At 38.9% G+C, this 23,835-nt stretch overlaps 1 protein-coding gene across 22 annotated transcripts in view; it reads right to left on the minus strand.

Moving 5' to 3' along the window:
• The window catches only part of CASK (calcium/calmodulin dependent serine protein kinase), a 407,963-nt gene that overhangs the window by 19,905 nt on the left and 364,223 nt on the right, over nucleotides 1-23,835 (minus strand). For 8 of the 22 annotated variants that reach the window (XM_077987854.1, XM_015127192.3, XM_015127190.3 and 5 more), the window contains 6 exons: nucleotides 22,630-22,715; nucleotides 21,182-21,250; nucleotides 18,436-18,504; nucleotides 17,000-17,035; nucleotides 15,122-15,318; nucleotides 4,214-4,329 (listed from right to left, as the gene is read on the minus strand). In XM_077987854.1, coding sequence (XP_077843980.1) covers nucleotides 4,214-4,329; nucleotides 15,122-15,318; nucleotides 17,000-17,035; nucleotides 18,436-18,504; nucleotides 21,182-21,250; nucleotides 22,630-22,715 — 573 coding nt within the window. 22 annotated transcript variants of the gene reach the window in all.

Consider the following 23,835-nt stretch of genomic DNA (forward strand, 5'->3'; position numbering starts at 1 on the left):
ATTGCACACTGGTAGCATTGGGTTAAGAAGTAGATACTTGAATGCCCGCAGGGGTCAGGTAGCTAATGTGGTTGAATGAAGTGGGCCAGGTGCAAAAACAGGGAGTGGTGTGGACAGCGTGTGCTGGAGAATGAGTGACCATTCAAAGGCCACATTAACCACCCAGAGTTACTGCGAGAGAAAGTGGGCCTGGTATTGCTGCATTCCTTGTTCTTCTAAGGGAACTCTGAAACCCAAATTTTTATGTTAAATATCCTGACTTTCACATATGATGACTTATTAAAATTTATTTTAAACACTGTGTGTGTGGGAGTTAGAGGGATAAAATTTACTCATGGGTCAAATTCAGCGAATAGGCTGTCACTTTATGATGGCAATTGTAGGTAACACAGTCTGAACAGAATTCCACTTTAACAAGCTATGTAGAATTTCCTAGTGACAAAAATGGAAATAATTCTAGTGTTATCATTCCCACCAGTTCTAGATAATGACAAAATTCCCAACCTTCATTTGTACCACAAATACAAATAATGCCAGAATTTGATAAGGTTTGGATCTTGCCATCAATATATGATGAATTCTCAAAGATTTGAAGCAGGAAACAAAACATACGGCCTTTATTTTAATTAACTGAGTAGTAGCAGAAGAACAGAGTACTGTATTTTACCATCAACTTCTAAAGAAGCCAGAAAAATCCTTTTGAGATCTTGTTTTATCTGTGGCCCATGAGCCCATCTAGTTTGGTATGAAAGGCTATGATATTTCTCAAAGCAACTGCCTCACCAGTGGAGGTCAATAGTATTTGTTTCTCAGTCTTTTAGAGCAATTCTTTATAAGGACACTTCTGTACACTGGGATGATCTTTCATCATAGCTAAAAGCAGAACAGCTGATTAAATACTTGACAGTTTGATCTCTTGTAAAGCAAAGGTAATACTAAGCAAGTGGTTCTTCTGGACTTTCTAATGAACAAAATGGAAGAGTTGGTTGATGATGCAGAAGAAACCCGAAGAGATGGTGACAGAAAGGAATGCTAGGCTTTGCAGGCAGTGTATTTCAGAAAGTCCAGGAAAAAAGTTGGGAATCTTCTTCCAGAAAGAGACACTAAAAAGAGAGCTCACAGTGATTATTTTGCAGGCGAGGGAAGCCTAACAATGATATCCTGACTAGAGAATCACAAATAGGCCTAAACACAAAGTTCTACAAAGACACTTAAGGGTCTCTGCAAGGACCATCCAAGAAGCTCAGACTTTCTTTCAAAGGAGGGCCTTATACACAGTGACACACACTGACATGTAGAACAACCCCTCAAGCATGGCAAGGAAGGTTCTGATGCCCAGAAGACCGCTGGTTAGGAAAATACTGATGATACCAAACAGGTGGTGGCAGTAGGCTCCCCTGTCCTCTCAACCCCTCCTTTCTTCATTCTAAGCTGACAAGAACTTAGAGAGGTCAATGGTTTGGGATAGGAGGTAAGTGTCAAAAGACAGAGGAAAAAACAATTCTATTCTACCCCTATTAGGCTCCTGCCTTCTATGTCAAGGGTAATAGCTTTCAACCTGGATAGGCAATGTCTACCAGAGAGCAAGAGCCTGAGATAGACAGTACAAGAATACTTGGCTTCATTGAATGATTGCCGTTTGTCAGGCCCAGTGATGAAAGAACCTGAGACCCACTGATCTTTAGAATTAGAAAAGATATCCTTGATTAACCTAATTCCCTCATTTCAAGGCCCGCAGAAGCGAAGTGATTTGCCCAAATTGCACACTCAGGTGTGCTAATTCCTGGTCCTATCTCCAGCTGCCTATTAAGCTTACAGGCGTGTTTGCAGGACCACTGTGCACCACCTAACGGGAATCAGAGAATGGGAGCAATGGAAGAAGACCAGTGATGCCCTGATGGCGAAAGAGTGGAAAAAGTGAAAACACACACACTCACACAAAAGTGAAAACACTGGCTGCCAGATTGAATGCTGATTCTCTGGCAAAATTCTTAAATGAATGATTAAATTGATTCTTTGACAGTATTTAGAGAATTCTAGTTTTTCAATGAATTAATTTCTTACTTCCCTCAGAGCTGAATTAAAGAATACTGGCAAACTGAATACTCATGTTTACATACCCTCTATTAGTACAGCATAAATCTAATGATGAACTGACAGCCTGAACCAGCCATTTCTTCGCTTTTCTAGGTGTAAGTTACTTTCAATGCCATCTATATCTATGTATCATTTAACACTGTTGCAAAAATTATAAGGTGAGATGCATACATTTCTCAATTTATATGTCAACACATCTCCTTGTCAGCCTATTAGATTGTGTTAGACTGTTAGAAGCTGACAGAAATAAGGGCAACTAAGGAGACTTGGTAATAACCACTGACGTTTTGTGTGAAAGCAACATTCTGCTGATACCGCTGTGCATTTCTATTTATTTCATTTTTATTTTGTATAGATAGGGTATTGCTATGTTGCCCAGGCTGGCCTCAAACTCCTGGGCTCAGGCAATCTTCCTGCCTCAGCCTCCTAAGTAGCTGGGATTACAGGCACCACCACCGTGACTGGCTCTGCAGTGCATTTCTTCAAATAGTATACTTGAGCATTTACTTAATAGTTGCTACATTTTGTGTAACTAGTCTGCTTTAACTATTTCTTCCCTTCATAAAACCAAAAAAAGCCATTATGAAACTGCTGCTCTGTAGTAGCACATAATCAGAAATTATACTGTTTTTGGAAATAAAAATGTGGTACAATGTAACTAACGAGAAGGGAATGATTCCTCATTTAACTGAGCTGTTTAAACTTAACCCATGTGGCCACTCACATTCATTCCACATTATACAGCAGTTTGAAATGTTTACTTTTAATTTCTGATTGAGAAATGAACAATTCAGAGTATGTTATAACATTTACAGAGAAAAATGCATTTCATACTTGTCAGAAACATTATGCCATCAATCTGGGTATGCATGACTGGATTCACTTGATTTTTTTGGCCACATTTCTAATTTTTGGAGCTATTTCTGAAACCTTGGGAACTAACCTAATGCCAGTCAGGACTTTCAATTCCTCAGAAAAAGTTCCTTATAAAAGGAGTCATATTAAGAAGTTATTGAAAATAACTTCTTACGTTAGCACTCCTGTATACCACTATGCATTTTCTTTAGCTTAAGTTGCACCCTGTGAATCTTCTGGATATTCTATTGCAACAACAGATCATGCTTTTTTGGTATTAATTTCTGTTTTTAACAAGACAAGTGAACATTTTGACTTAAGTTTAATACAAACTTCCATATGGGCAAACATACATACTATAAAGGGAAGGCCAAGATAAGATTCTTGCTCTTGTGGGAGCTTGGAAATATCTGCCTTTTTTTTTTTTGAGACGGAGTCTCACTTTGTCGCCCAGGCTGGAGTGCAGTGGCGCCATCTCAGCTCACTGCAAGCTCCACCTCCCGGGTTCACGCCATTCTCCTGCCTCAGCCTCCCGAGTAGCTGGGACTACAGGCGCCTGCCACCACGCCTGGGTAATTTTTTGTATTTTTAGTAGAGACGGGGTTTCACCGTGTTAGCCAGGATGGTCTCGATCTGCTGACCTTGTGATCCACCCGCCTCGGCCTCCCAAAGTGCTGGGATTACAGGCGTGAGCCACCGCGCCTGGCCAGGGAGCTTGGAAATATCATGAGGGAAGAAGACTACTCACAGAAATGGACAAAACCAAGTTAGTGTCCATGTCATTTGTACTCTTTCAAACCAACCACAGAACCATTTGTGACACAGTTCTCTGATAAGAGCACACCTCTACCCTTAGATGTTTATCACAGGGCCACGCCCAAGGGCCAGGCAGGAGCCAGAGGGGAGGAGATCTGTTCAAGACCAATCCCAGCCAAGGAGATAAGAATCCTGGCTACTCAGCAAACTCTCAGGCTTTCATTTCTCAGGGGACGACTTAACGTGTTGGATTCTTTTCATTCCAGAAGATACTATTTCAAAATAACATTTTTGTCCTACAAAGTATAGCTCTGTAAAATATCTAGCAAATAACCAACATATTAATTGGAGGTAGGGGTTTCTTAAAGGTTTTGAAAGTTGATGACGATCTCATATGGTAGAATTTTTTGGATAGAGAACACTGAAGACTGAATTAAAATATTACATCTCTTTAGGTCTTGGAGATGCTGAACCCAGCCTCAGTAACAGTCGTGCTTTTCCCTACCTGCATTGTGCTTTGCCAAATATTTATCTTTGTACTGCTTCTTTTTCTTGCCAAACCAAGTACAGCTGGCCTGCTGCTCCTGTTTGGTCTTCTCCATGGCAATGCAAGCTACTCGCCTAGCACACATAAAAATAAAAATAAAATAAAATGAATTTATAGTTCTGGTTGATAAAATAGAAGAGTCATCCATTTGAAGAATTTACATAAAACAGCATAACCATACTCATTCTAATCTTTTAAAAAATTTGGACAAAGGCTATTCTTTGGTTTTCATGACAATTTCCTAGAAATGTTTTTAAAATATAGGCTTATACTAAAATGGCATGGTACTCCTTGAACATATACTGACAACACAGATTAGATGCCTAAACATGTGGCCATGAGACACAGTAGAATGTTTCAACACAGGCCTGGTTTGAATTCTGGCTTTGTCACTTGTTAGCTGGTACTGAGCACTTAATGTTAGACACTTTTCTAGGAACTTGACATGTATTAACTCCTTTAATCTTTCTAACAACAGCTTAATAAATGGTACTACTGCTACATGGAGATTCTAATATAAGATATAAAAAGTGTGCTCTGATTAAATTCACAGTTATAACCACAATCAGGACATTATAATTTTGATCTATAACATCCAGCATTGGTAACATAAACAAAGATGATGTTAAAAAGTTGCTCTTTTAGGTTCAGTCTAAGCAAATACTTACTTTTCAGGATACTGCCACAGAAGACTTTGCTCTCTTAATGATTTTGCTCATGGGGGCTAACCAAGGGTCCCCAAGTGACTCACATATAAGAGTCCAAAATCACAATCGGAATGCCATATGGTGCTATTGTAAATGGCAAGTTACTTTACAATGACATTGTACTGATTTACACTCCCACCAGCAGTGTATGAACATTCCTACTGTTCCACTTCCTTGGCAACACTTGGTATTATCCATCTTTAACTTTAGCCATCATGGTGGATGAATAATGGAATACCACTGTGTTTTTAATTTACATTTTAGTTTACGTTTCACTCATTAGTAAGATTGATCATTTTTTCATATGTTTATTGGCTACTGAATTTCCTCTTTTGTAAAGTGTCTGTTCAAGTCTTTTGACCATTCTTCTATTCAGTTGTCTTTTTCTCATAGATTTGTAGAAATTCTTTATATAGTCTGGATATTATGCTTTTGTTAGTTATTAATATATGTGTTGCAGACATCTTCTTCTACTCTGTGGCTTGCCTTTTTGCTCTCTTTGTGGTATCATTTGATGAGCATAACTTATTAGTTTTAATTTAGTCAAATTTATCAGTCTTTTCTTTAATGGGAAGTATTTTTGATATCTTAAGAAATCCTCAGCCAGGTGCGATGGCTCATGCCTGTAATCCCAGCACTCTGGGAGGCTGAGGCAGGTGGATCACTTGAGCTCAGGAGTTCACACCAGCCTGGGCAACATGGCAAAACCCCATCCCTACTAAAAATACAAAAATTAGCCGGGTGCGGTGGCATGTGCCTGTAGTCCCAGCTACTCCAGATGCTGAGACAGGAGAATTACTTGAGCCTGAGAGGTGGAGGTTGCAGTGATTTGAGATCATGCCAGTGCATTCTAGCCTGGGCAACTGAGCGAGACCTTGTGTAAAAAAAACCAAAAATGAAATTCTTAGCAGGGGATTTCCCAACACTTTGGGAGGCCAAGGAGGGAGGCTCACTTGGGGCCAGGAGTTTGAGACCAGCCTGAGCAACATAGCAAGACCCTATCTCTACAAAAAAAAAAAAAAAAAAAAATTTGCTGGTGTGATGTTATGTGCCTGTAGTCCCAGCTACTAGGGAGGCTGAAGCAGGATCACTTGAGTACAGGAGTTCCAAGCTGCAGTCAGCCAAGACTACACCACTGCACTCCAGCCTGGGAGACAGAGACCCTGACTTTAGAAAAATAAATAAAAATAAAAAGAAATCCTTCCTTGTCCCAGAAGATATTCTCCAATATTACCTTCTCAAAGTTTATAGTTTTGTCTTTTACATTTCGGGTATTAATGTACTAGTACTGCTGTTTTTTCTGTTTTTGAGACAGAGTCACCTTGTGATGCCCAGGCTGGAGTGCAGTGGTGCAATCTCGGCTCACTGTAACCTCTGCTTCCTAGGTTCAAGTGATTCTCATGCCTCAGCCTCCTGAGTAGGTGGGATTACAGGCGTATGCCACCATGCCTGGCTAATTTTTGTATTTTTTTAGTAGAGATGGGGTTTCACCATGTTGGCCAGGCTGGTCTTGAACTCCTGACTTTGTGCGATCCACCTGCCTTGGCCTCCCAAAATGCTGGGATTACAGGCGTAAGCCACTGTGCCCGGCCTAGAACTGATTTTTGCTTATGGTGTAAAGGAGGGGTCCAATTCCTTTTTTCTTCCTAATGGATACCCAATTGTCCCACATTATTGAAAAGCCTGTCCATTCCTCATTGCTGTGCACATCAAGTGTCCATTTATGTATGGGAGTGTTTTCAGGTTCTCTATTCCTTTGTAGTCTATTTGAGCATACCTAATTATCTCTAAACCCATACCTTATTATCTTGTTTACTATAGCTTTATAACAAGTCTTGGTATCTGGTAGAGCAAGACCTCCTTCCTTGTTCTTCAAGAGCATCTTGGCTATTCCTGACCTTGTGCATTTCCATGTAGACTTTAAAATTAGCTTGTCAATTTCAAAACTGTTGGGATTGCATCTTATCTATGAAATCTATCTAGGAGGAATAGACATCTCTATAATACTGAGTCTTCCAGTCCTTGAACACAGTATGTCTCTCCATTTACTTATATCTTTTTAAATGTATATATATATATATATATATATATTTTTTTTTTTTTTTTGGTTGTTGTTGTTGTTGTTGTTTTTTCCCCGAGACAGAATCTTGCTCTGTCACCCAGGCTGGAGTGCGGTGGTACAATCTTGGCTCACTGTTACTTTGACCTCCTGGGTGCAAGCAATCCTTCCGCTTCAGGTTCCTAAGTAGCGGACTACAGGTGCATGCCACCTAATTTTTTTTTTTTCTTGAGACAGAGTGTCGCTCTGTCGCCCAGGATGGAGTGGAGTGGCACGATCTCAGCTCACTGCAACCTCCGTCCTCCCAGGTTCAAGTGATTCTCCCTGCCTCAGCCTCCCAAGTAGCTGGGATTACAGGTGCCCGCCACCACGCCCAGCTAATTTTTGTATTTTTAGTAGAGATGGGGATTCGCCATGTTGGCCAGGCTGGTCTCAAACTCCTGACCTCAGGTGATCTGCCTGCCTCGGCCTCCCAAAGTGCTGAGATTACAGGTGTGAGCCACCGGGCCTGGCCTAATTTTTGTATTTTTGTAGAGACCGGATCTTGCTCTGTTATTCAGGACAGTCTCAAACTTCTGGGCTCTAGTAATCTGCCTGCTTTGGCCTCCAAAAGTGCTGGGATTACAGGCATGAGCCATTGTACCTGGTCTCAATAAATTTTATAATTTATTCTGTAAATGTCTTGGCATCTTTGTTAGATTTATTCCTAGGTTATTTTATTTTTTGAGACAGAGTCTCTCTCTGCCGCCCAGACTGGAGTGCAGTGGCACAATTTTGGCTCACTGCAATCTCCACCTTCCAGGCTTGACATATTCTCATGCCTCAGCCTCTTGAGTAGCTGGGACTACAGGTGTGCACCACCACACCCAGCTAATTGTTGTATATATATTTTTTCTTTTAGTAGAGATGGGGTTTCGCCATGTTGGCCAGTCTGGTCTTTTTTTTTTCTTTTTTTTTTTGAGACGGAGTCTCGCTCTGTCGCCCAGGCTGGAGTGCAGTGGCGCGATCTGGGCTCACTGCAAGCTCCGCCTCCCGGGTTCACGCCATTCTCCTGCCTCAGCCTCCCGACTAGCTGGGACTACAGGCGCCCGCCACCTCGCCCGGCTAGTTTTATGTATTCTTTTTAGTAGAGACGGGGTTTCACTGTGTTAGCCAGGAAGGTCTCGATCTCCTGACCTCGTGATCCGCCCGTCTCGGCCTCCCAAAGTGCTGGGATTACAGGCTTGAGCCACCGCGCCCGGCCGGCCAGTCTGGTCTTGAACTCCTGGTCTCAAGTGATCCGCCCACCTCGGCCTCCCAAAGTGCAGGGATTACAGGCGCGAGTCACCAGGCCTGGCCATTTTTTAATAAAGGCTTTGTAAATGGTATTTTAAGAAACACTTTGTAATACTAAAAATTTCAGACACATACGAGGATATAGTGTAATGAAACCCAGCTATCTACAACCCAGCTTTGACAATTATTAGTCATAGTTTATTTTTTTTATTATTTTTTATTTATTTATTTTTGAGACAGAGGCTCACTCTGTCGCCCAGGTTGGAGTGCAGTGGCACGATCTCGGCTCACTGCAACCTCCGCCTCCCGGGTTCCAGCAATTCTCCTGTCTCGGCCTTCCAAGTAGCTGCGATTACAGACACCTGCCACCATGCCCAGCTAATTTTTTTGGTATTTTTAGTAGAGATGGGGTTTCACCATGTTGGCCAGACTGGTCTCGAACTCCTGACCTCAGGTGATCCACCTGTCTCGTCCTCCCAAAGTGCTGGATTACAAGCGTGAGCCACCGCACCTGACCTTATTTCATTTATACCACCTTATCCTAGATTATTTTGGAACAAATCCAAGAATATAGTTTTCTTCTGAAATCCCTTTAAAATCTATAGGTTCCCTCTCCCTCCTCTTTCTTTTCTTACAATTTGTTTGTTGTAGAAACTGGTTGTTTGTCCTTTAGTTTCTGTAGAGTCTGGATTTTTCTGACTGTGTACCTGTGGTATCTTTAGTATGTCTCTCTGTCCTTTGTATTTCCTGCAAATAGGTAATAAAATCTAGAGGCCTAATCAGATCCAGTTTTGTGTGTGTGCAAGAACATTTTATAATATTATTGTGTTGCAAGTGGTGTTATGTATGGTACCCTTTAAAAGTTTTATTTTCTGTTTGTGGCTTATAAATATAATTGGTTTTCGTATATTGATTTTATATCAGCAAACTTTCTAAACCTTGCTACTAATTCTAATTGTCTACAGATTCCTTTGACTTCTACACACAGAATCATATCATCTGCAAATTTTTTTCCTTTCTAGTAATGTTAGTTGTAGGTTTACTATACATGTCCTTTATCAGGTTAAGTTCCCCTCAATTCACAGTTTATGAGACTTTTAATCTGATTGGGTTTCGAATTTTACCAAATGCTTTTTCTGCATCTATTGATATGACTATGTGGATTTTCTTCTTTAGTCTGTTAATCTAGTGGATCGGCTGATTGGTTTAGAAATGCTGAACCAGCCACGCATTCCCAGTACAAACTCCACTGGCTCATAATATATCATCTTCTTAATATATTGCTGGATTCAATTTGCTAATATTTTGCTGAGGAGTTTTACTTCTGTGTTCATGACAGATACTGGTACGTAGTTTCCTTTTCTTGAACTGCCTTTACTGAGTTTTGGTATCGGGGTAACGTTGACATCATAAAATGATTTGGGAAGTGTTATTTTCTATTTTCTTAAGGAGGCTGCCTTCCATGTCTCTTACCCACTCTTGTTCACTGAAGTTTTTATGTATTTATTTTTGGTTGGGGGAAAGACATTTACTGGAAAATACTGCGAACTCTCAGTAATAGTATCAAAGTCCATCTTCATATATTACCTATGTGGCATACAGAGGAGGCTGATGAAGGGTTGCTTTGGGGATTCTTCTGGTGCAAGTCAGTATGTGCTATTAGTCAGAACTAAAAGGCATAAGATCTTTGGAAACAAACAGAATTGAGGAATTTTTTGACAGGTTAAGGCACAAAATCGTGACCTTGTGAAGCTTATGTTACAATGTAGAGAGTATCTTATAATAAATGTTTTTAAGCTTAAAACATAAAAATACATGTTCCCAGGAAAAATCTGTGGCATTGTCTCATGTGGTGTGATGACAGAGGAATGAAATTGATTTTTACCAGACACTCCAGAAATAAACATTATCTCTTTTAGCTCAGTAAGTGCATGGAAACCGTGTTAGGGTTAAGGTCAACCTGGAAGGAAATTTCAAACACATGCTTAACAATTTATTGATGGCTTAGATCAGGATCTTGTAGGCAAGACAAGGGGAGGGATGACAGAGCCCGGGAGCTAAAATATATCGAAGGACTAGATTGATGTGCCTAGAGTAAGGCATTTGGGTCCAAAAAAAACTGATTTCTCATCTAGAAAATGTGAAGAATGTGACTTGGTAGCAACACATTTGAACAAAGTTTTGGGGGTCTGGCTGATAAAATTGTTTCAAATCTTTCTTGTTAGTATTGCATGCCCACTGACATCCCAGAGGTCAATTCAGTTTCTAAGCAAAGGAAAACTGATCTTTCTCTTCTGCCAGGAATAGCTTACTCAGGTCTTGGGGTACACACTGACCAGTGGGCCTCTTTCTTATCATCCCAGTTAAAATCCCTTTCTCTCTATATATATTTTGCAACTTTAACAGTTCAGTTTTTTGGCAATATATTGAACATATTTAAAGCATACAAATTTATCAGTATTTTTTTATCTGCATACATCCCATGAAACTATCACTACAATCAAGAAAAACATATTCATAGCCAGGTGCGGTGGCTCACACCCATAATCCCAACACTTTAGGAGGTCGAGGTGGGCAGACCACCTGAGGTCAGGAGTTCAAGACCAGCCTGGCCAACATAGTGAGACCTCATCTCTACTGAAAATTAAAAAATTAGCCGGGCGTGGTGGCGGGCACCTGTAATCCCAGCTACTTGGGAGGCTGAGACAGGAGGATCGCTTGAGTCCAGGAGTTCCAGGCTGCAAGGAGCCAAGATTGCACCACGGCACTCCAGCCTGGGAGACAGAAAAATACCTTGACTTTAGAAGAATAAAAAATAAATAAAAAATAAAAATGGCTGGGCATGGTGGCTCACGCCTGTAATCCTAGCACTTTCGGAGGCCGAGGCAGGCAGATCACTTGAGGTCAGGAGCTCAAGACCAGCCTGGCCAATACGGTGAAACCCTGTCTCTACTAAAAATACAAAAAACTAGCCAGGCATGGTGGCAGGTGTCTGTAAACCCAGCTACTCGGGAGGCTGAGGCAGGAGGATCACTTGAACTGGGGAGGCGGAGGTTACAGTGAGCTGAGATTGCACCACTGCACTCCAGCCTGGGCGACGGGATGAGACTCCATCTCCAAAAAAAGAAAAACATATTCATTACCCCCAGAATTTCCTCATGCTTCTCTGTAATTCCTCCCTCCCTCCACCCCTATCCCTAGGCAACTGTCATTATAGATAAGTTTGCATTTTCCAGAAGTTTATGTAAATGGAATCATATAGCGTGTGCTCTTTTTTGCCTGGCTTCTTTCACTCAGCATAATGATCTTGTGTTTCATCCATATTGCTGCAGATATCAATAGTTTGATCCTTTTTATTGCTGAGTGGCATTCCATTGTATGGATATATCACAATTTATTGATCTATTCACCTACTGATGAAACTTCAAAAAAATTTTAGCCATTCTAATAGGTGTGACCACTGAGATTTTAATTTTGTTACAGGATGTTTTCCCCTGGATGTTCTTTAGGTTCTTTTTAAAATCTGCTATGTCATTAGAAATTTTTTCTGCTCTCTGAAAATATTTTACAAGCTTATTATTGATTTGTAAAAACCTGGCCTAGGCGCGGTAGCTCATGCTTGTAATCCCAGCACTTTGAGAGGCTAAGGTAGAAGGATCACTTGAGCCTAGGAGTGGGAGATCAGCTTGGGCAACATAGTGAGACCTCATCTCTACAAAAAAAAAAAAAAAAGAAAAAGAAAAAAATTAGCTGGGTGTGGTGGTGCGCGCCTGTTGTCCCAGGTACTGGGAAGGCTGAGGTGGGTGGATTGCTTGGGTCCAGGAGGTCGAGGCTGCAGTGAGCTGTGATCATGCCATTGCACTCCCGCCTGGGTGACAGCACAAGACCTTGTCTCAAAAACAAACCAACCAACCTGGTAAGCTTATTTTAAAAATCTTTGTCTCTTAATTCCAATACATGCAGTAGGTTTGGATTTGTTTCTATCATCTGTCATTTCTGTTGGGTCTTACTTGTTTCCTTGTGTGCCCGATAATTTTGACTTGCTGGCTACTGCCCTGGAAAAAGTTTATGTCGGGTGGATAGGATGAAGTTAGTGGGGGTTAGGATAAAAGTGTTTGCCTTCATATGAACCCGGGAGGCGGAGCTTGCAGTAAGCCGAAATCACGCCACTGCGCTCCAGCCTGGGCCACAAAGCGAGACTCCGTCTCAAAAAAAAAAAAAAAAAAAGTCTTTGCCTTCAGAGACTTTCTTTCTGTTTACACCATACATCTGAAATTATTAGTAAAGGAAGGGGAAACTTCAAATCAAGTACATGGCTTCAGCTCCCCTGGCTGCCCCAGGCTATGTGTACCTGGGTGCAAATCCATTCAAGGTGGACTGGTGGCCGCAATTTTTTCAGGGGAAGTTTGTTCCCAATTTCCTCATCTTTTGCTTTGCTCAGTGACAAGGCAGCTTTCTCTATAGTCTTCCGGTGTTGAAGGGAAATAAGGGCATGCTTATCTGTCTCCTTTCATCCTGGGGGGATTGCCTTTTGCACTCCTAACAATGAGGAATGTCTTCTAACAGATTTCCCAACTTGTACTGGCCTTAGATCTTAACCGTGGTTCTCTGGCACAGAAATGTTCAGTAATGACAAATGCCCTGTTTGCAAAATGGGCCATGTGGTAACTCTGATATTCCACTTATCATTCTGATTAAAGGCTTTCATATAAAAATTGGTCACTGAGGCCTGGTGCGGTGGCTCACGCCTGTAATCCCAGCACTTTGGGAGGCCGAGGCGGGCGGATCATGAGGTCAGGAGTTCAAGACCAGCCTGGCCAACATGGTGAAACCCTGTCTCTACTAAAAATACGTGGTGGCGGGTGCCTGTAATCACAGCTACTCGGGAGGCTGAGGCAGGAGAATCGTTTGAACCTGGGAGGTGGAGGTTGCAGTGACCCGAGATTGTGCCATTGCACTGTAGCCTGGGTGACAGGGCGAGACTCCGTCTCAAAAAAAAAAAAAAAAAATTGGTTACTGAGCTCCCCGATACCTCTTTTTATTCCCCCGAGACGGACTCTCACTCTGTTGCCCAGGCTAGAGCGCAGTGGCGCAATCACGGCTCACTGCAACCTCTGCTTCTCAGGCTCAAGCAATTCTCCTGCCTCAGCCTCCCAAGTAGCTGGGATTACAGGTGCCTGCCATCACACCTGGCTAATTTTTTTTTTTTTTTTCGTATTTCGAGTATAGACAGGGTTTCATCATGTTGGTCAGGCTATCTTCGAACTCCTGACCTCAAGTGATCCGCCTGCCTCGGCGTCTGGAAGTGCTAGGATTACAGGTGTGAGTCACCGTGCCTGGCCCCTGATACCTTTTCAGCTATTCAGTGCTTTCAAGGTCATTTTAAAACATATTTTCTGCAGCACTTTTCATTGTTTTTTCATCCGGAGGATTTATCCAAATAATCTCATCCATCATTACGGGAAATAGGAAGCAAATCTGCTTTTTGCACTGCCATCACTCAGGATTCCTCCAGAGGACTCAGAGTTCTAGACACTGGTAAAACGTTTATATAGATGATCTGACTAGGCAGAAGAGGTCTGGAATCTACACAATTATTTTCAATAAATGCCCATAATATATGGTAACACTAAAGAAGACATTTTGTAAAATGTAAATATCAGTAAGAATATAATGGCATCATCATGACAACGACTTAGAGATTGCTTTCCTCCTGCTTATGCTTAAACTGTTTCTCGAAGATCAGACTGGAAGACAATGCCAGAAGGAAGGCTGCTGCTTCTCCATTTGGGCCCACGTTTCCTTATGTATAAAATGATGGTATCTGAAGTCCTCATCAGCTCCAACATTATAAATTTAATACTAGTTTTTGGGGAAACATGGGATAGCTGAAAGAGGTGATCAAGCAAAAGAGATTAACTGAGAGATCTCTTAACTAGTGAGAAAAATAGATAAAAGCAGGAAGAAATTTCTATGGACTCGATGTCTTCAGTCTCTTTTAGCTGGGTTCAAATATTTTAGGAGGAACTGGCAGAATGCTTAACGGCTGTTATTTTTGCCACATGAAACAAAACTCAGACATTATCTCTTTTGTGCTAGAAATAATCTGGTATATCGCCCAAGTACCAACAAAGGTAAAACCATCAATATTTTCCAAAAGACAGTTCAACTAAGGAAACTGTAATAATAATAGCAGAAATAGATTTTATCAAAATATACAGTGATCTGTGACTCCTCTTCCCTCAGTTAAAAACAGTGCCTAAAACCCCTAACTTTAGCCTGCTTTTAGGGCTTAAACTTTCTAGCAGAAAAGGTATTTTTAAACGACTGGCAAGGTAAAGAACAAAGCTTCTGACTACCCTTTTCTTCTAACAGTGAAATACATTTTATCTTCAAATACTCTGAGTGACACTGAAGCGCTGCACCTACGTTTTTTGCTGCTGGTGGGATGGGATGGGCATGAAAGCATGTAGAAGGGCAAGGAGAAGGTACATTTTAAAAATGCCATTCTAAAACAATTGCAACAGCATATAGGAGTGGAAGGCTCTGCTCTGAGACCATGACTTGGCTCAGGGCTGGTCAACGAATCTCTTTCCAGACCTTCCTTTCTTTGTGTGTAAAATGAAGCCCTGACTCTGTAACTGGGATCTCACTAGATACTGAAGATATAGAATTCTTGGATGACTAATTTAAATTTTGTTTGGCTCGTAAAGGAAGGAATATATCAAACAGGTTTTACACTCTAAAATAATATAAAATTGGAAAATGGATGGTCAGGGCTTAGTTTTCATAATCAAGCAAAATAAAACACGCATAAAAACATACCATTCCTGAAGTTCAGGAGAAGGAATGAGACCCGCGGTTCCATTTTTGGAGTTTTCCAGTTTACCCTGCCACCAATTATGATCATCCTTACTAATAATCTGGATGATGTCACCAACTCTGAATCGAATGCCAGCTTCTTTGCAGGGGATGAGGTCATCCTTGGCTGGATCATATTCAAATTGTGCTCTTACATAGATCTATAAAACAGGAGTTTGTAAGAAAGGATGCCATAGTGATGTGAAAGAGAAGTTAGCTCTAATGTCATAACCACACAGCAACACTTACAATACTAACAGGACATCAGATGGTGAAAGCAAAAACGATGCATGGAAATACGACACAAAAAACTTCTACCGCTAGAAACAATGTACTAGTAATCTTTGATGTGTATAGCTTCAAAACTTGGCTGTTTTTATTTGGAAGGAATACTTGAAATACTTGTTTAATAAGAATAAAGACTTAATTTATGCTTTTACTATAACAGAATAGGCCTATAATTATAGAAAAGTATGCTCGCTCTTTTTTAAACCTGCATTGGTGATGCTGGCATTATGGATAAGTTGTCATGACTGTGTGGCAGCCTTTAAGCCATAAATACTAGCAGTCAGGATAGGTTTTAACCCTAAAGCAGCACATGAATTAAAACTAGCAAGAACTCTGGGTTGGTATCCTGCTGTAAAAATGCTTATATGACAACTGGCAGTGTGTCTACACACTGCTGATAAAGTTAAGTGTAACTCAAACAATTTTTTTAAAAGTTAAAAAAATAGCTTTATTTTTTTCTAATTTAGGTTTTAGGTTTGTATTTTACTCTTCTGAGAGAATAAAAATGAATTTGAACCCTAGTTTCCCCAATGTAACACTTGAAATCAGCACAGAGCTTCAAGACATGCATAGTTCCAGGTTCTGAGTTTTATGATATGTGAATTTACTTAGGAAATAGATTAGCATTCAAGGGTTTATTATATGGCAGCATTTTATGAATTATTTGATTTTTAAATGCTTTAAGATAAGGTAATTCATATCCCATGTTGCATCAATTATACAGTCTTAAGACAAAATTATGGGTGAATTCTATCAGGTACTAATTTATACATATCTTAACACTAAATCTGATTATTTTTAATACTATATTTCAAGATAAAAATGCCAAAAAAATTCTATCTCTTGAAATTAAAATTGAATATTAATGTTTAAGTCACTGTAAAACCAACCTGAAGACTTTGGAACCACTGTGTGATTTTTTCTGTTTATTTTCAGCAATCCAGCCTATAAAATTAACAAGTCTCTGCATTTGCATTTAAAATCTATACCTCTAAAGTGCTGGCAATTTGAAAGTTACTCGCCAGTGTTAGGCAGCACTTAACTTTTCATGTTTGAACTAGCACAGGCATATCAGGATGTAAAGCCAAGATAATTTATATTCTTTTCTTATTTTTCATTGCAAATGGCTTTTAGAAATACACATGCAAATACAAACTTAAGAAAAAGCTTTCAACTTCAGAAAACTGTTGCTTAAAAATGTTCATCAGCAGGTACTTTTTAGTTATTCTTAGAATTCTAAGAATGTTATAACCTTTAAAATTCTTTTGCATGCCAGAGGCAGGCCCATAAGCCCCCCCGTAGGATGAATTCTTAACCGTTAATATAAAATTATCAGGTTGAAATTACAATAACCATCACAGCTACAAAGATGTGAGGAAAAAATTCTTTATAGAGAATTAGTCATGTGTAATATGTTAAAATGAAATGGTACAAGCTCTCAATGCTCAAATGTTATGGTCCAAAATGCAAACATTATGGGATGGAAAGGGTTAATAAAGGATTGGCTATTAGCAGCTCAGTTTAGAGAAGTTTCTATAGAGGATATCTATTCACCTGTCGTCCTTTTGGTTGGGTAGTTGATGGCAAGTCCTGTAGAATAAAGCCAACCCAGGAGAAAAATTTTCATTTATTTTTCAAGAGTACAAAGTAATTTGTGTGTTCTGTTACAATATGGTTAAAAAAATGAGCTAGATTTAAGTTGTAAAGAGATAATATACATTATTCCATTTCTCAGAAATGTTGAGTTATCAAAAAAATCAAACCCAGGCCATTTAGCAGCAAGCTGAAGAAAGCAGGTAAGTTTAAGCAGAGAGATAATGTGTTCTTAAGAAACAACTCAGCATCTTCAACACAAAAGCCACTGCAAGTGAAACAGCCTATTAAAAATAAATACATAAATAAATAAAAGGAGCTGTTGCCCTTTTCAACTTAGTCACTGCAACCATTTAGATTTTGAAAAATTCAATGGCTATATGGCTTTTCTTCTTAAAAGCATTAAATGTTAACTGTTACGAATGAATTCCTTTGGTAGCCTATTTTAAAGTTGAAAATAAAGTCGTAGAAAATTTTCTTTCATAATTTCTCTTACTGATATACTTAGAATATCATTCCATTTGAGATAATTTCTAAATTATTTACAATTTTACCTAATAAAAAAGTTGATACATTCTCAAATGGCAAATTAAAAGTCAGGATAGAAGAATACTGCTGCATTATTAGAACTCTCAATAATTTTAACTGGGTGATAAACAGCAGTATTAGCAACAAAAATATTGCCAACCTGCACCTGTTAAGTGCTTCCATTTGTTTAAATAAGTTAAAAACAATTCTTTCTATATTCCAAAATGGATAGTTCTGAAAAAATTTAAAACTCCAAGTTCAAGTCAAATATAAGGTACTTTGTGTTAAAGATGTGATAACAGCGTGGCTTAAGTGCAGTTTGAAGCCAGTTCTTTTTGCTTTTCATATCCAGGCAAGGCTTATAATTCACAAAAATATGTGCACGTACCACAATAACAGAGGGCACACCAATTCGTAAACTTAGATAGCGGAAACTAAAACATGTTGCTGATATCACTCAGAATAGAAAACTACAAAGCCCAAGAATACCCAAATGCCTACTCTGCAAAATTTTTACATTTATCTTTTTCAAATTAAAAAATATTTAGAAGTTTAAACAAATTTCCATTTACATCGTTTGTATAGGTTTGAGCAAAGAAATACATACAAGTGGGGTGGCATAGAAATATTTTTAGAATGACCAAAGCAGTATTGAACTACATTTCTTCAAATTTAACTGCTGAAGGGAATTTTTAATGAGAAGGAAATGTTAAAAAAGATTTTCCAGGAGTAAAGTGCATTGTAGCTGTAGTAGCCTTGTATATCAGCAGAAGACACTATTTCCACTGAACACATGTAACTAGAACACTCATGGCAGGTGAGCACCAACAAAATTGTCACACTTTGCTGTGTGGAGCTAAAGTTCTTACCGAAACAGAATTGTTAGTGCTGCTATGACCATTAGCTGGGGACTGTCTGGAAGTGGAAGGGGAATCTCTCTGAAATAAGACACAAGGTTCATTAACACAGAACACCAGCACAGAAACACAGAGATATTTACATCAACAGTAACAACCACAGTCTGACAACCATTTCCTTTGAGGTTTGAGCTGCATAAGTGCCATACTGACTTGCTTGCATGATTTCACAGAAGTATGAAAAAAATTTTGCACTTCGAAGGCTCACATAAGTGATGACCGTGTCATTCATTTTAATCAATTCTTTCCTATCTCTAACATTCTATACCTTTTCTTTCTTTTAATGAGACCTAGAAGAGTGACTTGATATTAAACCCTATCAAGTATAAGATGACAAATATTACTATAAAATTATTGTGCTGAAGATCCCAACTGCCTAATTTTTATTAAAGATTAGGTTTGAAAAGCATTTAACAATTTTTAGTACCTCAGTGTCAAGAGTTACTAACTGACCCAATCTGAAGAGAAACAAACCTAAGATTTCACATGTTATAATTCCTTCAGAATCTTTCTATTATAGAATAAATATTATTACTAGTAAGGGTAAAAGAGATATAGATCAGAGAAGAACTCTTTTTAAAGACCATTTTAGTAGATTGATTAAAACAATGATCTCAAGCCTATAATAATATTACACTTCCAGCAAAGATCCTAGGAGCCACAGCCTCTCTACCTATATCCAGGCTCCTCCATCGCTTGCTTTCTCTCTACTATTCTACACACTCAAAATATTTTCCAGGCTCCATTCCCTTAGTGTCTAAATCAACTTTAATGATAAGAACAAGGAGAGGTAGGAAATAAGTACTTTTAAATTTTTGTTTCTGTAGAGTTCTTTTAAGCCTTAGAAATGTGCATGTCTCTTTAAAAGGCATTTGTTTTTTTCCCTAGATGACTTAAGAGCATTTCTAGAACCTGTTAGCCTTAAAGGTAATGAGATCCCTTAGAAGAGCATTCTCATATGTTAGTGAGCAAGACTGATCTCCAGGTGCCACCCGCAGAGACTCAAGTCAGTAGAGCCAGGGTGAGGGGCAGGGGTCTACTCTTTAACCAAGGACCTGGGGGATGCAGATGCAGGTGGCCAGAGAGCCTTCTTTTTTTTTTTGAAATATTGCCCTAGCTGGGAAGAGTCCAACCACAAGCTTGAATTCTGCCAGGGAACACGAGGGCCAAAAAGGCTGGGGATGGAGCTAGGAGAGAAGTATCATTATTTTTCCTACTATTCAAAGGCAAAGAAGGTAAGAGGGGTTCTTTTTACTCAAGAACATAGAATTTACATCTATGATACTGGTTCCACCCCAAACTAGTTCGACCACTTAAAAAACAAAAGAGAAACTTACGTTATATTAATAACTAACAGTACCTTCTAGTTAGTTAGCCAAAAAGACAAAAATCAATTGTATTTACTAAATTTCTTCAACAGATGGGAAATGATGTAAGGACATCTGTAATTCTAGAATATTAAAATTATTTACATAAAATGTTAAGTGTGACATTCTTTGTTTCCCAGCAAAGTTTGTGCTCTAGGTAACAAATTTCAATGCTCTGAATCCTGGAACAGAAGCAATTCTGCATTTTCTTTTGAAATATACTATTAATTGAAGTTCCACAAAAAGCCACCAAGAGGAGCTCAAGACCCGTTATAACGGACACCTCAACTGCCATGGCTCACCAAAAATACACTTGACAAAACTACACATTTTAGTATGTATCTGCAATAGGTTTTAAAAAAATATGAAGCCTCTGATTTTTCTTATAAAATTTACACCATCACTAGAGACTAGAAGTATTACAGTTTCTCTCTCAGGTTCTTCTAAGTACAAATCCAATAAGTTACCTGTCAGTCCTAAAAATTAACTTTAGGAAATGTGTACTTCATATTGATGCACACATTCTTAGAAGATGCACATGAAAGAACAAGCTTCAATAAATAACACTCGAGCTGAATGTGCAATGACCAAAGGATGATACCATTTATGCCCGTTTATATTTCCAATATAAAAAGAATAGATTTTTGAATCTCATTTAATAACTAACACGAAACTGAATAATATAGGTTAGAAGAACTATAATTTCTATAAGATAAACCTATTTTAAGAAAGAAACTTTGGGGCTGTATTACTCTAGAAAACTTACTTGTTTACAGATGACATACCATTCTAAATTTAAACAATTTTACAAAAGGTTGCAAAAGCCTATTTCCCTCTAGTGAAGTCAATTATCAATTCATTGCAGACTTAACTTCCATCTAGAGACCTATCGCAATTATATGAACAACTCTATCTCAACAGAAATAGATCACTTCTCAGATTCTTGGAAAGAAGAACTATCTATGTGATTTCTTAACAAGGGAAGTGAATGAACTTCCTGGAAATATTATTGCAATTATGGCCTTTAGTTTCTTTCCCTCAGACACTCCGTTTTTTCCTTATTAAGCCTTATGTCATTATTTATAACTTCTCTACATTTTGCTCAGATTTCAGCCTGCAAAAAGTTCAAGTGCTGAGGAGATCCACATGGAAGCAGGGCTGAGTAGGTGGATGGGACCTACTCTGTTCCGTTATCTTTGTTGTAAAATTGGTGTGCAGTGATCTAACAGCACAGGCAGAAACAATCTCCCAGAAAGCAAAAACATACAGCCATCAGCAGACAGTTAGTTAAGAACTCAGAGGAGATGGGGGTGGTTTGTTAGAGTCATTACCTCACAGGATGAAGACTGAGTACGGTAACTTGGCACAATCTTGAAGGTAATACTCCCCCGCATTTCCCTCTGGAGAGGGGGAAAAAAAAGATAGAAAAGTTTTCTTACAAACAAATGTTCGCAAAACCATGTAAGAAGCCACTCAAAATATGTGGGGGCAATTAGCACAAGCCATCTGAGAGCACATAGCCCAACAATGAAACCTAGTCATGAAGCAGGGAGTTAACAGTAGAGGAAGTTCCTGGGAAAAGCCCAGCAGCCGATTGCCTTACTCATACAGCAATGGTCTCACAGATCTTCAATGGTCACCTTTTTATAGACATGAATACAAAACTTTCTAAGTGACATGCCTTTCAAAAGTGAATATACATTGAATTAGATAATAAACTAGGTAATTACATAAAAATTATATTGAGTATGCCACATTATAATGGTATACCCCATTGAATACGCTTTTTACTTTTTAAAAATTTTTATTTATTTATTTTGAGAGAGTCTTGCTCTGTCATCCAGGCTGGAGTGCAGTGGCAGCATCTCGGCTCACTGTAACCTCTGCCTCCCAGGTTCTGGTGATTGTCCTGCCTCAGCCTCCCAGGTAGCTGGAATTATAGTCATGTGCCACCATGCCCTGCTAATGTTTGTATTTTTAGTAGAGACGGGGTTTCACCATGTTGGCCAGGCTGGTCTCGAACTCCCAACTTCAGGTGATTCGCCCACCTTTGCCTCTCAAAGTGCTGGGATTACAGGTGTGAGCCACCGCACCCAGCCACTTTTTGCTCACTAATTTTGGCTTTAAAAAAATTTTTTGGTGAGTCTGTAAAGTTTATTTCATACTTAATAGGTATTCATAACCTGGGGGCTACTACACTGCAGTGGGAAAAGGGACCAGAGGCCCAAAACACCTCTGTCTGCTTGCTATGACAATCAACACAGGTAAAGGCTGTCATTTTGCCTTTTTTAAAAATCCAAAGCCTAATTCGAATACAGATTTTGAATATGTATGGTCAAAAATGGCCTGGTCTACCGTGGCTTTCCTCCCTTCTATGCTGTAGAGAAATCCACGACAGCTGGCTATGACTCAGCTCAACAGGAAAGAGGTTTCTGACACTGCTGATGTCAGGAGAGTTGAGGTCAGTGAGAAACTAGTTCACATGTATAAACGCTGAAAAGGTTTTCTTTAAACATCTGCTTAGTAAGAAACAGGAGATAAAGGATAAAAGGAGAGTGTTAAAGCCCACATTGCTAAAGACAGGCAAAATGTTTGTAAACGCTATTGTATTTCAACATTTTTCTAGTTGTCAGTTTTGTGAATGTTATATAAGTTCAAGTCCACATAAATATGGTACCAGAAATTCTCTGATTACAGAATACTCCTCATTTGTATATTTAAAAACAAGCTAACAGAGTAAAAGTCAATTTTAGGAAAGGAAAAACTTTCATTTACTTACAAGCATTTTTTGCAGCTGTTCCACTGTTTGGTTGGCCACACTGATGCCATTGATTTCTCGAATTTCATCACCAACGTGAAGTGTACCTAAGAAATTATATAACATTATAAACATGAAATGATATATGCTTTTATAGTAACAAAATCCAGAGGCATTAATGTAATTTTTAAAAACTAAGTTGAATATTGAGGGCCAATATTTCAGAGACAGACACAAGTTTGGTTGCAGCAGAATTATTTAACTCATGTAGTAACCTCATCAAAACAGATATATCTACTTATGGAAGGCACAGTTTTGATGGATGGCTGCAGAAATCTGTTTATTTTTCTGAGAGAGGTGGTATGTATAGTGGTTTAAAAGTATGGCTTCTGGATCCAGACTGCCTGGGTTCAAATTCCCGCTTCCTTGCTTACTAGCTTTAAGATCTTGGGTAAATTACTGGAACTCTCCATATTTCAGTTTTTACATTTGTAAAATGGAGATGAAAACAGTACCCATCTCATGGATTGTTTTAAGAGCTAAACAAATTTAATATATGCAGAAGGCTTAGAACTGTTCTTGGCGCATACCAAGCACCATGTCAGTGTTTCCTGCTATCGTTATCTGCCAGATATGATACGAAGGTTGTTAATTTTCCAAGAGTTGTGACATGATAATATCTACATAACAGCAAGTTCCGTTAAACATAATTTAATCTTTGGTTGGCATTTCAGCATCTTGTAATACTTCAGCTAGAAAGAAATGACCAAGAACCAATGCGTAGAGCGTTATTTACAATTTTGCTTCCTTATTTATAAATCGTGCACAAATTTACATACTGACCTGGCTTCATTACAAAAAGATAACTCCGCATGCAACAATTAAAGAATAAACATTCATCTTAAGTACACATGGGCCATTTATAAAAATGATTAAAGTGCTATGCTATAAAGCAAGTCTCGACAAACCTCAAAGAAATGGTGTCATACAGACTACATTCTCCAACCACAATGCAATTAAGTTAGAAGTAAATTACAAAAAGATATACAGAAAATCCCGTAAGTGTGAAAAGTAACAGAAAATTATAAATAACTTATAGGTCAATGAAAAGTATCATAATAGAAATGTAAAAATACTTAGAATTGAGTTATAAAAATGCTTCATATCAAAACTGGTGGGATACATTAAGACAGTATTTACAGGGAGAGTTTAGTCTTAAATGCACAT

This window comes from Macaca mulatta, chromosome X (genome assembly GCF_049350105.2).
Source record: "Macaca mulatta isolate MMU2019108-1 chromosome X, T2T-MMU8v2.0, whole genome shotgun sequence".
Taxonomy (NCBI): domain Eukaryota; kingdom Metazoa; phylum Chordata; class Mammalia; order Primates; family Cercopithecidae; genus Macaca; species Macaca mulatta.